The 17,775-nt window shown below is 47.9% G+C and overlaps 1 protein-coding gene across 1 annotated transcript in view; it reads right to left on the bottom strand.

Moving 5' to 3' along the window:
• The window catches only part of ccdc25 (coiled-coil domain containing 25), a 30,818-nt gene that overhangs the window by 10,810 nt on the left and 2,233 nt on the right, over positions 1-17,775 (bottom strand). The window contains exons 2-5 of the mRNA XM_078399654.1: positions 16,190-16,237; positions 15,439-15,478; positions 15,133-15,184; positions 10,617-10,692 (exon numbers count right to left, since the gene is read on the bottom strand). Coding sequence (XP_078255780.1) covers positions 10,617-10,692; positions 15,133-15,184; positions 15,439-15,478; positions 16,190-16,237 — 216 coding nt within the window. The remainder of the gene's footprint in view (positions 1-10,616; positions 10,693-15,132; positions 15,185-15,438; positions 15,479-16,189; positions 16,238-17,775) is intronic.

Below are 17,775 nucleotides of genomic sequence, written 5' to 3'. Positions count from 1 at the left end.
ATGGTCTTTGCTACATAAAGGTTTATTCATGAAGAACTTCCAGGTTGATGAGGGGAGGGTTGCTGCGATTTAGATTTTTTAATAATATTGTTTTAAGAATGGCAATATACCTCCTAATAAAGTTTAAAAGGATAGTGCCAACTTTGGGAAGTGTAGCTAGTTGAGCCAGCCAGACAGGTTAAACAGACATACTAAATTTAACACCAAAAAAAAATAATTTTCATTATGTTTAAAACTGCCTCCCAAAATATAGCTTTACAAAAATAAACAAATAATCTAACGTAGCAATGACCAGCACACTAATTGACCGCCTCAGAAGGCTACAGAGACCAAGTCAGTGGATATTTTTAACGCAGAGATAGATAGATTCTTGATTAGTACTGGTTTCAGGGGTTATGGGGAAAAGGCAGGAGAATGGGGTCAGGAGGGAAAGGTAGATCAGCCATGATTGAATGGTGGAGTAGACTAGGCAAAATGGCCTAATTCTGCTCCTATCACTCATGAACTTATGAACCAATGTTCTTCGGGGAGGATATAGAAATAGGACCAGGAATAGGTTAATGGCCCTTTGAGCATGCATCGTCATTTATCAAGACCATAGCTGATCCTGCACCTCAATACCATTTTCCAGCACTAAACATAGCACAAAAAGTAAGGAAATTTGTGTTTGGTAGATTATTTCTTTGTTATAACAATGCTTCTTGGCAATAAATCTTATACCGTTGGAAAGCCTGTTTATTTCCCTTTTAAATGGTGCCACATTTCCCTTTTAAATGGTGCCACATTTGTAAGGAACATGCATTTGTGGGATGAGCAGCAGAGCTGAGTATGTGGGTTGCGCCCATGAAAAATCTGCCAAATCTTCTCTGCCAATGCCAAACAGCTTATTCTGCCATTGACTCATAGAAACATAGAAAATAGGTGCAGGAGTAGGCCATTCGGCCCTTCGAGCCTGCACCGCCATTCAATATGATCATGGCTGATCATCCAGCTCAGTAGCCTGTGCCTGCCTTCTCTCCATACCCCCTGATCCCTTTAGCAAAAAGGGCCACATCTAACTCCCTCTTAAATATAGCCAATGAACTGGCCTCAACTACCTTCTGTGGCAGAGAATTCCACAGACTCACCACTCTCCGTGTGAAGAAATGTTTTCTCATCTCGGTCCTAAAAGACTTCCCCCTTATCCTTAAGCTGTGACCCCTGGTTCTGGACTCCCCCAACATCGGGAACAATCTTCCCGCATCTAGCCTCTCCAACCCCTTAAGAATTTTATATGTTTCTATAAGATCCCCCCTCAGTCTTCTAAATTCCAGCGAGTACAAGCCCAGTCTATCCAGTCTTTCCTCATATGCAAGTCCCGCCATCCCAGGGATTAATCTGGTGAACCTTCTCTGTACTCCCTCTAAGGCAAGAACGTCTTTCCTCAGGTTAGGAGACCAAAACTGCACACAATACTCCAGGTGCGGTCTCACCAAGGCCCTGTACAACTGCAGCAGAACCTCCCTGCTCCTAAACTCAAATCCTCTTGCTATGAATGCCAACATACCATTCGCTTTCTTCACTGCCTGCTGCACCTGCATGCTTGCTTTCAATGACTGGTGCACCATGACACCCAGGTCACGTTGCATCTCCCCTTCTCCCAATCGGTCACCATTCAGGTAATACTCTGTTTTCCTGTTCTTGCCGCCAAAGTGGAAAACCTCACATTTATCCACATTATATTGCATCTGCCATGCATTTGCCCACTCACCTAATCTATCCAAGTCACTCTGCAGCCTCCTAGCATCCTCCTCGCAGCTAACACTGCCACCCAGCTTCGTGTCATCCGCAAACTTAGAGATGTTGCATTCAATTCCCTCGTCCAAATCATTAATATACTGTGGCGGCTCCCAAGGGTCGGGCCATACTACTACCGACCCCTCGGCACGGGAATGGACCAGTCCAGGGGGGCGGTCCGGTACCATGTATATAAGGACAAGGTTTTGGGCGCGAAGCCATTCCGGCAGACTCGACCCGTCTGATAACCGAGGTATAATAAAACATAACGCCCCCGAAATACCTGGCTCCTTGCCTTTATTTCGGGCCTCTATCGACGCGCCACATTGGTGACCTCGACGGTCCATTCATACTAGGATGGACAAACGATGGATAGCCGACTGTCCGTCCGGCTCGCAGGCCGACCAGGCCGCAGCTGTCGACCTTCTGGACCACCCGGGCTCGCGTTTGGTTTTACCAAGCGGAGGCCCAGTTCCAGCTGCGGGGCAACACAACGGATGACACCCGTTTTTTCCACCTGGTGGGAGCCCTTGACCAGGACACGGCCGAAGAGGTAACGGAGTTCCTCCAGGACCCCCCGGCCCACGATAAATATGAAGCCCTTAAGGAGCTGCTGCTCCAAACCTACGGGCTAACCCGAATGGAGCGGGCCGAAAGGCTCCTCCACATGCCAGGCCTCGGTGACCGGCGCCCATCTAGCCTCCTGAAGGAGATGGTCGCGCTGCTCGACGGGCACAGACCGTGCCTGATGTTTGAATACACCTACCTGCACCTGTTGCCGGCATTCGCCTGCAGCTTACCGACGCCTCCTTTGCAGACACCCGGGCCCTCGGCAGGCGCGCGGACGCGCTGTGGGCGGCGCGCCGTGATGACGTCAGCGTGCTAAACGGCACACGAGAAGCGCCCAATTTTCTCCGGTCGGGTGGGGGAGCTGTGGAAGGAGTGACAGCTACGCCACGGAGGCCTGCGAGATCGCCCCCGGTGGCCATTGCGGGTCCTGCACCCGCACATGCACCTGCAGTCCAACACCAGCAGGCTCCAGACAGCACCAGCAGGAGGCACTGGTGTTATTACCACCAGCGCTGGGGTGCTGCAGCCCGACAATGCCGCCAACCGTGCACGTTCCTGGGAAACGCCGGGGCCGGCTGCCAATAGTCCCCGTGGCGGCCGGCCAGATTCACCGCCTCTTCGCCTGGGATCGGCGCTCCGGGGGCCGCTTCCTCGTGGATACCGGGGCGGAGCTGGGCGTCCTGCCCCCTTCGCTGCTGGACATTCATTCTGGGAGGCGGGGGGCCCATCCTCACCGCTGCAAAAGGGAGCCACATTCGGACTTATGGCGTCCGCATGGTCCACATCGTTTTCGGCGCCAGCCATTTCACGTGGCAGTTTACAATCGCCGACGTCTCCCAGCCGTTGCTCGGGGCTGACTTTCTGCGGGCTCATTCTCTCCTGGTGGACGTCAGGCAGCAGCGCTTGGTCCACTCCGCCACGATGGAGCCCATTGCGCTGCGGCTGAATGAGCCCGTTGTACGCCCACTGTCGTCCGTGGACTCCCATTTCGCTCGGGTTCGGGCGGAGTTTCCAGACATTATGGCCCCGCAATTCCGGTCGTCGACCCCCAAGCACGGGGTGTTCCATTACATAGTAACTACCGTCCCACCCCTCCACGCACGAGCACGCCGACTGCCGCCTGAAAAGCTACGCCTGGCACGAGAGGAGTTCCGCACGATGGAGTCCTTGGGGATCGTCCGCCCTTCCAACAGCCCATGGGCATCCCCACTCCACATGGTCCCCAAGGCAAACGGGGGCTGGAGACCTTGCGGGGATTATCGGCGGCTGAACGTCGCTACCGCCGAGGACCGATACCCCGTGCCCCACATCCAGGACTTCAACGCACATTTGGCCGGGGCCACGATATTCTCGAAGGTGGATCTGGTGCGAGGCTACAACCAGATCCCGGTCCACCCGGAAGATGTGCCCAAGATGGCAATCATCACGCCGTTCGGACTCTACGAGTTCGTACGGATGCCGTTCGGCCTCAAGAACGCCGCGCAGTCATTTCAGCGGTTAATGAACGGCGTGTGTCGCGGGCTGGATTTCCTGTTTGTCTACCTTGACGACATGTTGGTAGCCAGCCGCTCGCGGCAGGAGCACTGTGCCCACCTCCGGCAGCTCTTCCAGCGGCTCAGCGAGCACGGGTTGGCTATAAACCTCGCCAAGTGCCGCTTTGGCGTGGCCACAATTGACTTTCTCGGCAACCGTGTGTCTTCACAAGGCGCGGTTCCCCTGCCGGACAAAGTAGACGCCATCCGCCGGTTTCCCTGTCCGTCCTCAGTACGTGGCCTGCAGGAGTTCGTCGGCATGGTGGCCTTTTATCACCGGTTCCTGCCATCCGCAGCCCACATCATGCGGTCGCTATACGAGCTGCTGGCGGGCAAGCGTAAGAACGTCGTGTGGACCGACGAGGCGGTAACAGCCTTTGACGGCGCGAAGGAGGCCCTGGCTCGGGCTGTGCTGCTGGTTCACCCACGGGAGGATGCCCCAACCGCCCTTACGGTGGACGCCTCAGAGTTGGCGGTTGGTGCCGTACTGGAGCAACTGACGGACGGGGGTTGGCGCCCCCTGGCCTTCTTCAGCCGGCACCTCAACAACGCCCAGAGGAAGTACAGCGCCTTCGACCGCGAGCTCCTCGCCCTGTACCTGGCCGTTCGCCACTTCCGCTATTTTCTGGAGGGCCGCCCATTCACCGCTTACATGGACCACAAGCCGCTCACGTTCGCCCTGGCAAAGGTCTCCGACCCATGGTCCGCCCGACAGCAGCGCCAGTTGGCCTACATCTCGGAATTCACCACCTCCATCCGCTTCATCGAGGGGAAGGAAAACCGGGTGGCCGACGCGTTGTCTCGCCCCGCCATCAATGCCGTTTTAGAAGTGGCACCCGGCATTGATTATTCTGCCCTGGCGGAGGCCCAGCTAACGGACGGGGAGATGCCCGCCTACCGGACTGCCATCTCTGGCCTCCGCCTTGAGGATGTTCCCCTCGGCCCCGGAGCAGCGACGATACTATGCGATGTGTCGGCAGGTCAGCCGCGCCCCATCGTCCCGGCCGCGTGGCGCAGGAGGGTGTTCGACGTGGTCCACGGGCTGGCTCACCCATCCATCCGGGCGACGACCGCACTGGTAGCTGCGCGGTTCATGTGGCATGGTCTGCGCAAGCAGGTTGGCCACTGGGCCCGCACCTGCATTCCGTGCCAGACGGCAAAAATTCAACGCCACGTCCGGGCGCCACTCCAATGGATCGGTCTACCCTGCCGACGTTTCGACCACCTGCACGTGGACATTGTGGGCCCGCTCCCGCCGTCCCGGGGCATCACCCACCTCCTCACGGTGGTGGACCGCTTTACGCGGTGGCCGGAGGCCATACCGCTGGCCGATACATCAACAGCCACATGCGCTCGTGCGTTGGCCGCACACTGGATTGCTCGCTTTGGGGTGCCGGTGGTTATCTCATCGGACCGGGGGCCACAGTTCACCTCCGAGCTGTGGTCGGCCATGGCCCACCTGTTGGGCGTGCGGCTACACCACACCACGGTCTATCACCCGCAGGCAAACGGCCTGGTGGATAGGTTCCACCGGCAGCTGAAGACAGCGCTGAAGGCGCGACTCTCCGGCCCCGACTGGATGGACGAGCTACCATGGGTCTTGCTGGGCATCCGGACTGCGCCCAAGGAAGACCTGGCTTCATCCTCAGTGGAGCTCGTATACGGGTCCCCGCTCACGGTGCCCGGGGAGTTCGTGCCCTCGTTGCCGGGGCGAGAGGAACCGCCCTCATCCATCCTACAGCGCCTCCGAGAGCGAGTTGGCAAGCTCGCACCCGTGCCGACGTCCCGCCATGGGACATTCCGCCCTTACGTGCCATCGGCCCTCCGGGACTGCGCCTTTGTGTTACTGCGCCTTTGTGTTCCTGCGCCGTGACGCCCACCGGACGCCACTCCAGAGGCCGTATGAGGGCCCGTACCGGGTGCTGGAGCACGGACAGAGAACCTTTGTCTTGGACATGGGAGGCCGGCCGGAGGCTGTGACAATTGACCGCCTGAAGCCGGCCCACTTAGACATCGACCAACCGGTGCGGGTTGCCCAGCCTCGGCCACGAGGTCGCCCACCCTTCCGGGACCCACCACCTGTCCCTCCAACTGTGCCTCCGCCGGCCCCTCTGTCGACCGATTACCGTACGCGGTCCGGTCGGGTTGTGCGACCACCAGTGCGTTTCGTGCCTCCGGTTCTGGGGGGGGTCCTGTGGCGGCTCCCAAGGGTCGGGCCATACTACTACCGACCCCTCGGCACGGGAATGGTCCAGTCCAGGGGGGCGGTCCGGTACCATGTATATAAGGACAAGGTTTTGGGCGCGAAGCCATTCCGACAGACTCGACCCGTCTGATAACCGAGGTATAATAAAACATAACGCCCCCGAAATACCTGGCTCCTTGCCTTTATTTCGGGCCTCTATCGACGCGCCACAATACACTGTAAATAACTGGGGTCCCAGCACTGAGCCTTGCGGTACCCCACTAGTCACTGCCTGCCATTCCGAAAAGGACCCGTTTATTCCTACTCTTTGCTTCCTGTCCGCCAACCAATTTTCTATCCACCTCAAAACTGAACCCTCAATACCGTGTGCTTTAAGTTTGTACACCAATCTCCTATGTGGGACCTTGTCGAAGGCCTTCTGAAAGTCCAGATATAACACATCGACTGGTTCTCCCTTATCCACTCTACTAGTTACATCCTCGAAAAATTCTATAAGATTCGTCAGGCATGATTTGCCTTTTGTAAATCCATGCTGACTTTGTCCGATGATTTCACCACTTTCCAAATGTGATGCTATCACATCTTTAATAACTGACTCTAGCAGTTCGGTATTGTTTGGTGGATTGGATGATTGAAGTCTGAAGAAACAAGACATATTGGCAATTTAACAATTTATTCATTTAATAAACAGGAGCCTCAGTAGCGTGTGGAAAAACCATTCACAGCCACAACAGCTGGCACCTCCTCCTCATGCTGGTCACCAGCCTGGTCACACACTGTTGTGGGATGGCATCCCATTCTTCAACCAGCATTTGTCGCAAGTCAGTCAAGTGGTTGTGTTGGTCACTCTGGCACGAACAGCACGCCCAAGCTGATCCCACAAGTGTTCAATGGGGTTGAGGTCAGGACTGCTGGCAGGTCGTTCCATCCTCTCCACTCCCAAATTCTGGAGGTAGTCTCTGAGAAACCCTGCTCTGTGGGGGCGAGCATTGTCATCTTGGAGGATAGAGTTCGGTCCCAGACTGTGGAGATATGGGATTGCCACTGGTTGCAGAATCTCATCTCGATATCTCTCTGCATTGAGATTGCCTCCAATGATGACAAGCCTCGTTTTTCCAGTGAGGGAGATGCCGCCCCACACCATCACACTGCCTCCACCAAAAGATGTCACTCTATCGGTGCAGCAATCAGCATAGCGTTCTCCGCGTCTTCTCCACACTTTGACCCTATGATCCAACTGCCGTAGGCAGAATCTGGACTCATCGCTGAACATAACGTTCCTCCACATGTTCAGGTTCCAGTGCACGTGTTGCCGACACCAGCACAAACGGGCCTGACGGTGAAGGGCAGTCATGGCAGGCCTCCTGGCAGCCCTATGAGACCGGAGATCGGCTGCGTGCAGTCTGTTTTGAATTGTCTGGGCAGAGAGCCGTCGGCCATATCGTCCTGCAAACCTTGACTGCAAATCTGTAGAAGACAGCCTACGGTTCCTAAGTGCTGACAGGGTGAGGAAACGGTCTTCTTCGGGTGTCGTCTTCTTGGGACGCCCACTTCGCGGCCTGTCTCTGACATCCCCCGTTATATGGAACTTGGCCTTCACTTTGGAGATGGTACTAGGGCTCATTCCAAATAATGCCGCAACTTGGTTTTGCGGAACACCAGCTTGAAGTTGCCCTATCGCACGGGCCCTATCCAGATCAGTCAAACGTGGCATGCCGATTCTTGGAGCAGAAACCTACTGACCACTGTAGCAGGGCCCATGCTCACAGATGCTGCCAATCAGGTGCCAATCAGGCACCTGATTGTCAGCACCTGGGGGTACCAGAAGCTCAAAACAAGAGTCAATAGCAACAGCAGAATAAGCTGTTTGGCATTGGCAGAGAAGATTTGGCAAATTTTTCATGGGCGCAACCCATATACTCAGCTCTGCTGCTCATCCCACAAATGCATGTTCCTTACAAATGTGGCACCATTTAAAAGGGAAATAAACAGGCTTTCCAACGGTATAAGATTTATTGCCAAGAAGCATTGTTACAACAAAGAAATAATCTACCAAACACAAATTTCCTTACTTTTTGTGCTATGTTTATATAGTGATGATATTGCTCATTAGAACCCCCTGTTTCCCAGAAATCCGACTATTTTTAATGAATGTTGGCAAAACTTGCAACAGTCAGCATCTGTAGAAAAAGAACCAGTCATCATTCCTGATCTGTGACCTTGCAGGAGAACTTGGAAAGAGAGGGATGTGTTAATTTGCAATACGAGGGGTTGTGGGAAGATATGTGTGGAAAAAAGGATATACAAACTAAACAGCAATTGCATTTGGGGAGCGTCTGCATTTAATTCCCACATCCCATTCTGTCTTGAACCTTCTGCAATTTATAACGACGCTTAATGTAAAGCTGAAGAACAACACCACATTGTCCATTTAAGCAATTAATAGACTTCAATACCAAATTTTAAAACTTCAGATAACTCACTTTTTCTGTAAAAACTGGTCTGTTCTGCTGTAGGTCACCCATTTTAACAATGTCTCTTTCACTCCCCATGAGCACAGCCCAACATTCTCTCTTTCTCTCTTTCTCTCTCTCTCTCTCTCTCATCGTCCTCATCCAATGAACCCATCTGTAGTTTATCCCCATGGAAACCCTAATTTTTCCACTCTGAAATATACCGATGAGCCAAAACATTATGACCACTGACAGGTGAAGTGAATAACATTGATTATCTTGTTACAATGGCACCTGTCAAGGGGTGGGATATATTAGGCACACAATGTGTGGCTGTTTACCCGGGGAAGTGATGGCACCAGGATGCACTGTGGGAAGACGACATGCCGGTTAGGGACAATGCTCTGGACAATGTTTTGCTGGGAAAGCTTGGGTCTGGCCATTCATGTGGATGTCAATTTGACACATGTCACCTACCTAAACATCGTTGCAGACCACGTATACCCCTTCATGGCAATGGTATTCCCTGATGGCAGTGGCCTCTTTCAGCAGGTTAATGTGCCCTGCCACACTGCACACATTGTTCGGGAATGGTTTGAGAAACATGATGAAGTGTTCACGGTGTTGCCCTGGCCTCCAAATTCTCCAGATCCCAATCCGATTGAGCATCTGTGGGATGTGCTGGATCGACAAGTCCGATCCACGGCAGCTCCACCTCGCAACTTACAAGACTTGAAGGATCTGCTGCTAATGTTTTGGTGCCAGATACCACAGGACAGCTTCAGGGGTCTTGAAGAGTCCATGCCTCTGCAGGTCGGCGCTGTTTTGGCGGCACACGGAGGACCAACAACATATTAGGCAGGTGGTCATAATGTTTTGGCTCATCAGTGTATTACCTCTGTCACACCTATCTTTCTCCACCCTCTTTAAAACTAACTTGTTTTCTCCCTTGCCTAATTCTGACGGTTTTTAAAGAGAAATGTTGATTCTGTTTCCCATCCTACAGATGTGGCTGAGCATTTCTATATATTTTTTAATTCAGCAGTCATAGAGTCATACTGCCTGAAAACAGGCCCTTTGGCCCAACTTGGCCACATCGACCAAACGTGTCCCATCTACACTCGTCCCACCAGCCTGCATTTGGCCCATATCCCTCTAAACCTATCCTATCCATGTACCTGTCTAAATGTTTCTTAAACGTGCAATAGTATCATCCTCAACAACCTCCTGCAGTAGCTCGGTCCATACACCCACCATCCTTTGTGTGAAAAATTAACCCATCAGACCTATGTCCTCTGGTTCTCAATTCACCTATTCTGGGCAAGAGATTCTGTGTGTCAACCCGATCTATTCCTCTCATGATTTTGTACACCTCTAAGATCATCCTCCTGTACTCCAAGGGATAGAGTCCTAGCCTGCTCAACCTCTCCCTATAGCTCAGGGCCTCGTGTCCTGGCAACATTCTTGTAAATCTTCTCTGCACCCTTTCAGCTTGACAACATCTTTCCTATAACATGGTGCACAGAACTGAACACAATACCCGAAAATGTGGCCTCACCAGCATCCAATCTATTTTTAACCAGCAAGAATACAATATAATACAATACAATATATCTTTATTGTCATTGTACAGGGGTACAACGAGATTGGGAATGCGCCTCCCATACGATGCAATAAATTAATTAGCTAGTCAGTATTAATTTAAACAACCCAATGAAACAAATTAGAACAGTTTTAAAACAGAATAAACTGCAAGTAGATGGGCTGGAGGCACAGGGCAATACCACCACTTCTAAGCTTCTCTTCAAGTCACACATTAACCCGACTTGGGAAATATATCACCGTTCCTTCAATGTCACAGGGACAAACTCCTGGAACTCCCTCCTTGACTATACTGTGGGAGTATCTGCCCCAGAAAGACTATGGCTGTTCACAAAAAAATATTCACCACCGCGTTCTCAAGGGCAATTAGAGACAATTAATAAATCTGGCCTTGCAGGTGATGGCATTCCCATAAGATGAATATACAAAATAAAAATATTTGATTTTGTAATGAGGTCATTCCCATTAAATCATTACCTTGAATGCTATTAGCTTTAACGAGCTGAGCACAGTCAATTAGTACTTCCTTTGGGATGGAATCGATTACTTGCCCCTAAGAGACAAAAATAAAGATATTTAAATATTTTGTTTTTACTCTTCAAAAAGCTTCAGTAAAGTTCAGTAGGTGCTAAAGCAGAACGTAAATACGTTTTTTTTTAATAAACTGCATTACTAAGTAATTGTTCAAATGAAATTATCTTCTCTCATTTGATGGATTGAGCAATGACATATTTACCTGATTAAACTGTAGCAATTGACTTAGAAGATATCTTAATAGTCCATAAATCCTTATATTAAAAAAATTGCAATTAATGTTATAAATATATTCTTATTTTCCCAATTCTACATGTTAATTCTTCATGTTAAAGCATAACTCCAGCTGGAAATGACTCCGTGTTTTAATCATTCTTAGATAGCCAAGCCAAAAGACCATTCTTCAAGTACAAGTTTGAAAATGTTGATATTAAAATTGAACCACAGCAATGGAGTCCAACTTTATCTTTGCTCATACACAATACACACTTACTATGCTTTTTACGGTACGTGTGACCCTCTGGTTCTCTATCCATGGGGTCATGAAGACAGAGTCAATTGAGCTATTTAAAGAGGGGATAGATACATTTTTCAAAGATCGGGAAATGGGTACACAAGGGGAGTTGAAGCCTGTGGCAGGTGAGCTTTGATCATACTGAAAAGCCAGCCTGAGGGGTCAGATGACCTACTACTTTTTTTGGCTTATGCTCCTGTATTCTGGTGATTATCTAGCATTAACAGATATAAATTAAAAACAGGATTGCCATTTTCTCTTTCTTATGCAAAGACCGGTCGACACAGTGGCACCAGTAAGAGAGCCACTCCTCTCAGCTCTGGCACCCTGATCTCTGGTGCTGTCTGCATGAAGTACTGCATGTCCTCCTCGTAAATGTGGAGGTTTCCTCTGCATTCCTCCCTCACCCCAAAAACATGAAGCTTGGTAGATTAATTGGTCACTGCAAAGCATCTCTAGTGTGCAGCGAGAGGTAGAATGTAAGCGGCAATTGGTGGGAATGTGGCGACAATAACGTGTGTTAATAGACAATAGGTGCAGGAGTAGGCCATTCGGCCCTTCAAGCCAGCACCGCCATTCAATGTGATCATGGCTGATCATTCTCAATCAGTACCCGTTCCTGCTTTCTCCCCATACCCCCTGACTCCACTATCCTTAAGAGCTCTATCTAACTCTCTCTTGAATGTATTCAGAGAATTGGCCTCCACTGCCTTCTGAGGTAGAGAATTCCACAGATTCACAACTCTCTGACTGAAAAAGTTTTTCCTCATCTCTGTTCTAAATGGCCTACCCCTTATTCTTAAACTGTGGCCCCTGGTTCTGGACTCCCCCAACATTGGGAACATGTTTCCTGCCTCTAACGTGTCCAACCCCTTAATAATCTTATACGTTTCGATAAGATCCCCTCTCAACCTTCTAAATTCCAGTGTATACAAGCCTAGTCGCTCCAGTCTTTCAACATATGACAGTCCCGCCATTCCGGGAATTAACCTAGTAAACCTACGCTGCACGCCCTCAATAGCAATTCGACCCATCAAGTCTACACCGCCATTCAGTCATGGCTGATCTATCTCTCCCTCCTAACCCCATTTTCATGCCTTCCACCCATAACCTCTGACACCTCTGCTAATCAAGAATCATGGTTCAAGGTTTGGAGGGATATGGACCAAACGCGGGCAGGTGGGACTAGTGTAGCTGGGACATGTCGGCTGGTGTGGCAATGTTGGGTCGAAGGGCCTGTTTCCACACTGTATCACTCTCTGACTCTATGAACATGCAGTCAGACTACACGTCTTACAAGTGTAGTTATTGGAACATTGGAAATATCCCCCATCTCCCACATCTTGCAGGTGGAGGATACCATTGCCCTGGCTCCCATAAACTACTTCTCATGACTACTCAAAAATATTTCCCCTTCTCCTGTCCATTGGCACGTTGCTGTTCGGTGATTCTTGCTGCCTACGTTATATCAGTGGCTGCACTTCAGGAGTACACTATTGACTATAAAGCGCTTTGAGGCAAAACGACATTTGGAAATACTCCATGAAAGCACAGATTCTATCAACTCTTTCAAAAATATACAGTCTTAAGAAAGCAAATTTGGCCTGAGGGGATAATATTTCTTCGATGGTACAGGTTTGCATAAATTATTTCCTTGACTTAATGTCCAGTGTAGAGTAGCACTATGATGTGTGGGAATGTTTACATACTTCATAGTTGCCAGCATTGATTTAATGCCGCCATGAATCTTTAAAACCGAGAGAATAAAATCATCATTTAAATCAATGGTTTGGCGATTTCAATTAACTGCTCGCCAAGCTATAAATTTCCATGAGCCAGTTGGCAACCTCGTTGGACTTGCACACTGACTGAGGAGATGAAATGATGCAGCTGGTTCCAAGAGGCCAGCAGTGGGGCAGCAAGCACAATGCCGAAGCCTGAGACACAAGGAACTGCAGATGCTGGTTTACAAAAAAAAAGGCACAATATGCTGGATAATTCAACGGGTCAGACAGCGTCTCTGGAGAACATAGCCGTGCAACTTTTCAGATCGGGACAATAGACAATAGGTGCAGGAGTAGGCCATTCGGCCCTTCGAGCCAGCGCCGCCATTCAATGTGATCATGGCTGATCATTCTCAATCAGTACCCCGTTCCTGCTTTCTCCCCATACCCCCTGACTCCGCTATCCTTAAGAGCTCTATCTAGCTCTCTCTTGAATGTATTCAGAGAATTGGCCTCCACTGCCCTCTGAGGCAGAGAATTCCACAGATTCACAACTCTCTGACTAAAAAAGTTTTTCCTCATCTCTGTTCTAAATAGCCTACCCCTTATTCTTAAACTGTGGCCCCTGGTTCTGGACTCCCCCAACATTGGGAACATGTTTCCTGCCTCTAACATGTCCAACCCCTTAATAATCTTATACGTTTCGATAAGATCCCCTCTCATCCTTCTAAATTCCAGTGTATACAAACCTAGTCGCTCTAGTCTTTCAACATATGACAGTCCCGCCATTCCGGGAATTAACCTAGTAAACCTACGCTGCACGCCCTCAATAGCAAGAATATCCTTCCTCAAATTTGGAGACCAAAACTGCACACAGTACTCCAGGTGCGGTCTCACTAGGGCCCTGTACAACTGCAGAAGGACCTCTTTGCTCCTATACTCAACTCCTCTTGTTATGAATGCCAACATTCCATGGCTTTCTTCACTGCCTGCTGTACCTGCATGCTTCCTTTCAGTGACTGATGCACTAAGACACCCAGATCACGTTGTACGTCCCCTTTTCCTAACTTGACACCATTCAAATAATAATCTGCCTTCCTATTCTTACCACCAAAGTGGATAACCACACACTTATCCACATTAAACTGCATCTGCCATGCATCCGCCCACTCACACAACCTGTCCAAGTCACCCTGCAACCTCATAGCATCTTCCTCACAGTTCACACTGCCACCTAGCTTTGTATCATCGGCAAATTTGCTAATGGTACTTTTAATCCCTTCATCCAAGTCATTGATGTATATTGTAAATAGCTGCGGTCCCAACACCGAGCCTTGCGGTACCCCACTAGTCATTGCCTGCCATTCTGAAAGGGACCCATTCATCCCCACTCTTTGCTTTCTGTCCGTCAACCAACTTTCTATCCATGTCAGTACCCTACCTCCAATACCATGTGCTCTAATTTTGCCCACCAATCTCCTATGTGGGACCTTGTCGAAGGCTTTCTGAAAGTCGAGGTACACCACATCGCTCTCCCCTGTCAATTTTCCTAGTTACATCCTCAAAAAATTTCCCGTAGATTAGTCAAGCACGATTTCCCCTTCATAAATCCATGCTGACTCGGAACGATCCTGTTACTGCGATCCAAATGCTCCGCAATTTCGTCTTTTATAATTGACTCCAGCATCTTCCCCACCACTGATGTCAGACTAACTGGTCTATAATTTCCCGTTTTCTCTCTCCCTCCTTTCTTGAAAAGTGGGATAACATTAGCTACCCTCCAATCCACAGGAACTGACCCGGAATCTATAGAACATTGGAAAATAATCACTAATGTTAAGGTAGAATTAGTGAAAAGAAAAATGGATTGGTGATGCTGAAGGGTCCGTTTCTATTCTGCCTTTATGACCCTAGGATTAAAACCATTTCTAGCTCCCCACATTGCAAGATCAGCAATTTAAACATAGACCACCAGAAAAGAAGCCTGTGATCTTTGTTTTCCTCTTTCTATAATCTGGCATTCACACGAGGTTAGGTTTTTAAACATGCAACAGAAAATACAATTCAATCCAAAACTTGAAATTCATTCATCACAATGATATTGTAAAACGTAAATCGTAACATCTCAAAATTAGAGCAACATAAATATTCTATCCGATAAATTTAAAAGCATCTATTAAAAGCGAGTTACTTTAAAAAAGGTATTTAATTCTGCCCATACCTTGTATAATCGAAGGTATACATGAGCTGAAGATAATTTATCTACGTGAAACCTAAAAAGAAGAAAGAAATTGACGCAATACAGCAGTAATCAAAACAAATAAAGCATTTTACAAATTTGAGTTGCAAATATTAAATGCAATACAGCAGTAATCAAAACAAATAAAGCATTTTACAAATTTGAGTTGCAAATATTAAATGCAAACAAAGGATTTAATCAGCAAATGTAAAATATTGTATTGGGATTGATTTTAATTTGGAAAGAAATAAGCAAAAGGACAACAAAACAATATTCACTGTAGCATACCAAACATCTTCTGGCCATCCATACTTGATTAGGTCCTCATCTAAATTAAAAATAACAAATTACATAAATTGTAGAAATGAAATATTTAAAACAGCTCATTTATTATGCTGACAGACAATTTCCTTAAATGCAATTTAAAAATTAGAGATAAGTCTTGCGAATTAGCGATTACTATGGGATACACTCACATGAATCTCTAAATTCTGAAATAATCCATCACCCTTTATCATTAGGCAATGGTGTTCAATCTCAATTAATCTGAGGCAAAGGTCCACGATAAATTAAAGCTTCTCAAAATGCAGCTAGAAAAAATGTCCGACAGCTTGGCACATTTTATAGGGCCAGATCATTAAATAATTTGCCCGATAAGATGTGCTCAGACATTTTTTATTAACATAAACAGCATAATACCATAGGAGCAGGTGCATAGCACTGTCAAACTACACAACAATAGACAGACATAAACAAGTTGTTCAAGGGCAGCAGATATAAATGTAGAAAACGAAAAATACAGGATAGACAGTTGATCTATTCAGTGTACCTTTGAGGCTTATGGGATACTTATCTAACTTAAACTGAATACCCAAACTTCTTGTCCATTCTTAAATCTACAATGGCAGGCTATTCCAAAAACCAACCAGCCTCTCAGCAATAACATATTTTCAAGCACCTAAAATTTTATATATTCTCTTGGATAGTACGATTCAGCTTGTACCCATTAGCTATTATGAGAAAAAAAGTGGTTACTTACTTTCATATTTATCTTTTCCCATGTATATTGTATATGATGAAGAATCCACTGCGACAAATTAGAAAAACTTTAAATGTTAATTTATATATAGTAATAAAAATGAATATCTGAAAAAACACAATCGCAGATAACCATCATACATATTAATTTCAAAAGATTAAACCCCTCCCTACTACAATCAGACTGAAGGGACCAGACTCGAAACGTCACCTATCCATGTTTTCCAGAGATGCTGCCTGATCCACTGAGTTACTCCAGCACTTTGTCATTTTCAGATAATATTATACATGAATACAATCCAACCAAACTCAAATACAACAGGTCAAACAAGCGGAAAATTATCAGACTGAAATACTGAAAGATTTACAAGTGGAAAAAAGAGATTTGAAAGAGTGGATTTTATTTGATGATATTTAATCCTTATCAAGCATGCAAAGAGCTATCATGCTTCACTGTCCACCAGCAAGAAAATGTCAGCACATCTGCAAGTATCAGTAAGAACACATCTTCCTCTAATGTCCAAACCTGGTGAACCTTTGTGGCCATTGAACCTAAAGATTTAGATTACTCAAAGTCTTTTTAATTAAGATTCACAAAGGATTGATCTTTTGGACTCCCAGGTTAACAAGCCATTAAAGACATGAATAAGGCATGTAACAGTTTTCTTGGAAATAAATGCCAATTCTGGAAAACTACATGGTATTATGTGCCAGAGTTTACTCTTTTTTGTTTCAAACTTTTTTGTTTACAGCCATCTTCATCAAAAATACCCTCCTCCAACTTAACACCGACCTACAAATGTATTCCTTTACTTCGGCAAGATCAAGGACAGAATAGTTACGCAGAGCACGTCTACAATGGCCATCCCAACCTCTCACCTGAATGCCATTTCAACTCTGGCCTTCAGACTTCCCCTCTGCCAGGGTGATGCACAACACAAATTAGAAAAATAACACATCATATAGACCTCAACCCAATAATAATGACACTAAGTCACAGAGTAATGCAGCCCTTCAGCCCAATTTGTCCATGTTGACCAAGCTGCCCCATCTATGCGAGTCCCAACTGCCAAGGTTTGGCCCATATCCCGCTAAACCTTGATTTCTCTAGTGCGTTCAACACCATCCAGCCTGTGCTTCTGAGGGACAAGCTGGAGCACACAGGCGTGGATCACCACCTCACATCCTGGATTCTGGACTACCTCACCAACCGCCCACAGTATGCGAGGACAAGGAATTGCGTTTCTGACATGGTGGTCTGCAGCACAGGGGCTCCGCAGGGAACAGTTTTGGCTCCTTTCTTGTTCACCCTGTACACTGCGGATTTCATGCACAGCTCAGCCAACTGTTATCTGCAAAAGTTCTCTGACGACTCTGCCATCGTCGGCCTCATCACAGATGACAGGGAGTACAGAGAATTGACCTAGGACTTGGTGCACTGGTGCCAACGGAACCGCCTCCAGATCAACACGGGGAAAACCAGGGAGATGGTGGTGGACTTCCACAGGCGCAGCCACACCCCCTCGACACCAGTGAACATCCAGGCAAAGGACATTGAGAGAGTGGACACTTATAAGTACCTGGGTG

Source organism: Rhinoraja longicauda, chromosome 5 (assembly GCF_053455715.1).
Source record: "Rhinoraja longicauda isolate Sanriku21f chromosome 5, sRhiLon1.1, whole genome shotgun sequence".
Taxonomy (NCBI): domain Eukaryota; kingdom Metazoa; phylum Chordata; class Chondrichthyes; order Rajiformes; family Arhynchobatidae; genus Rhinoraja; species Rhinoraja longicauda.
Note: the sequence above shows the minus strand (reverse complement) of the source record. Positions and strands in the feature narration are given on the sequence as shown.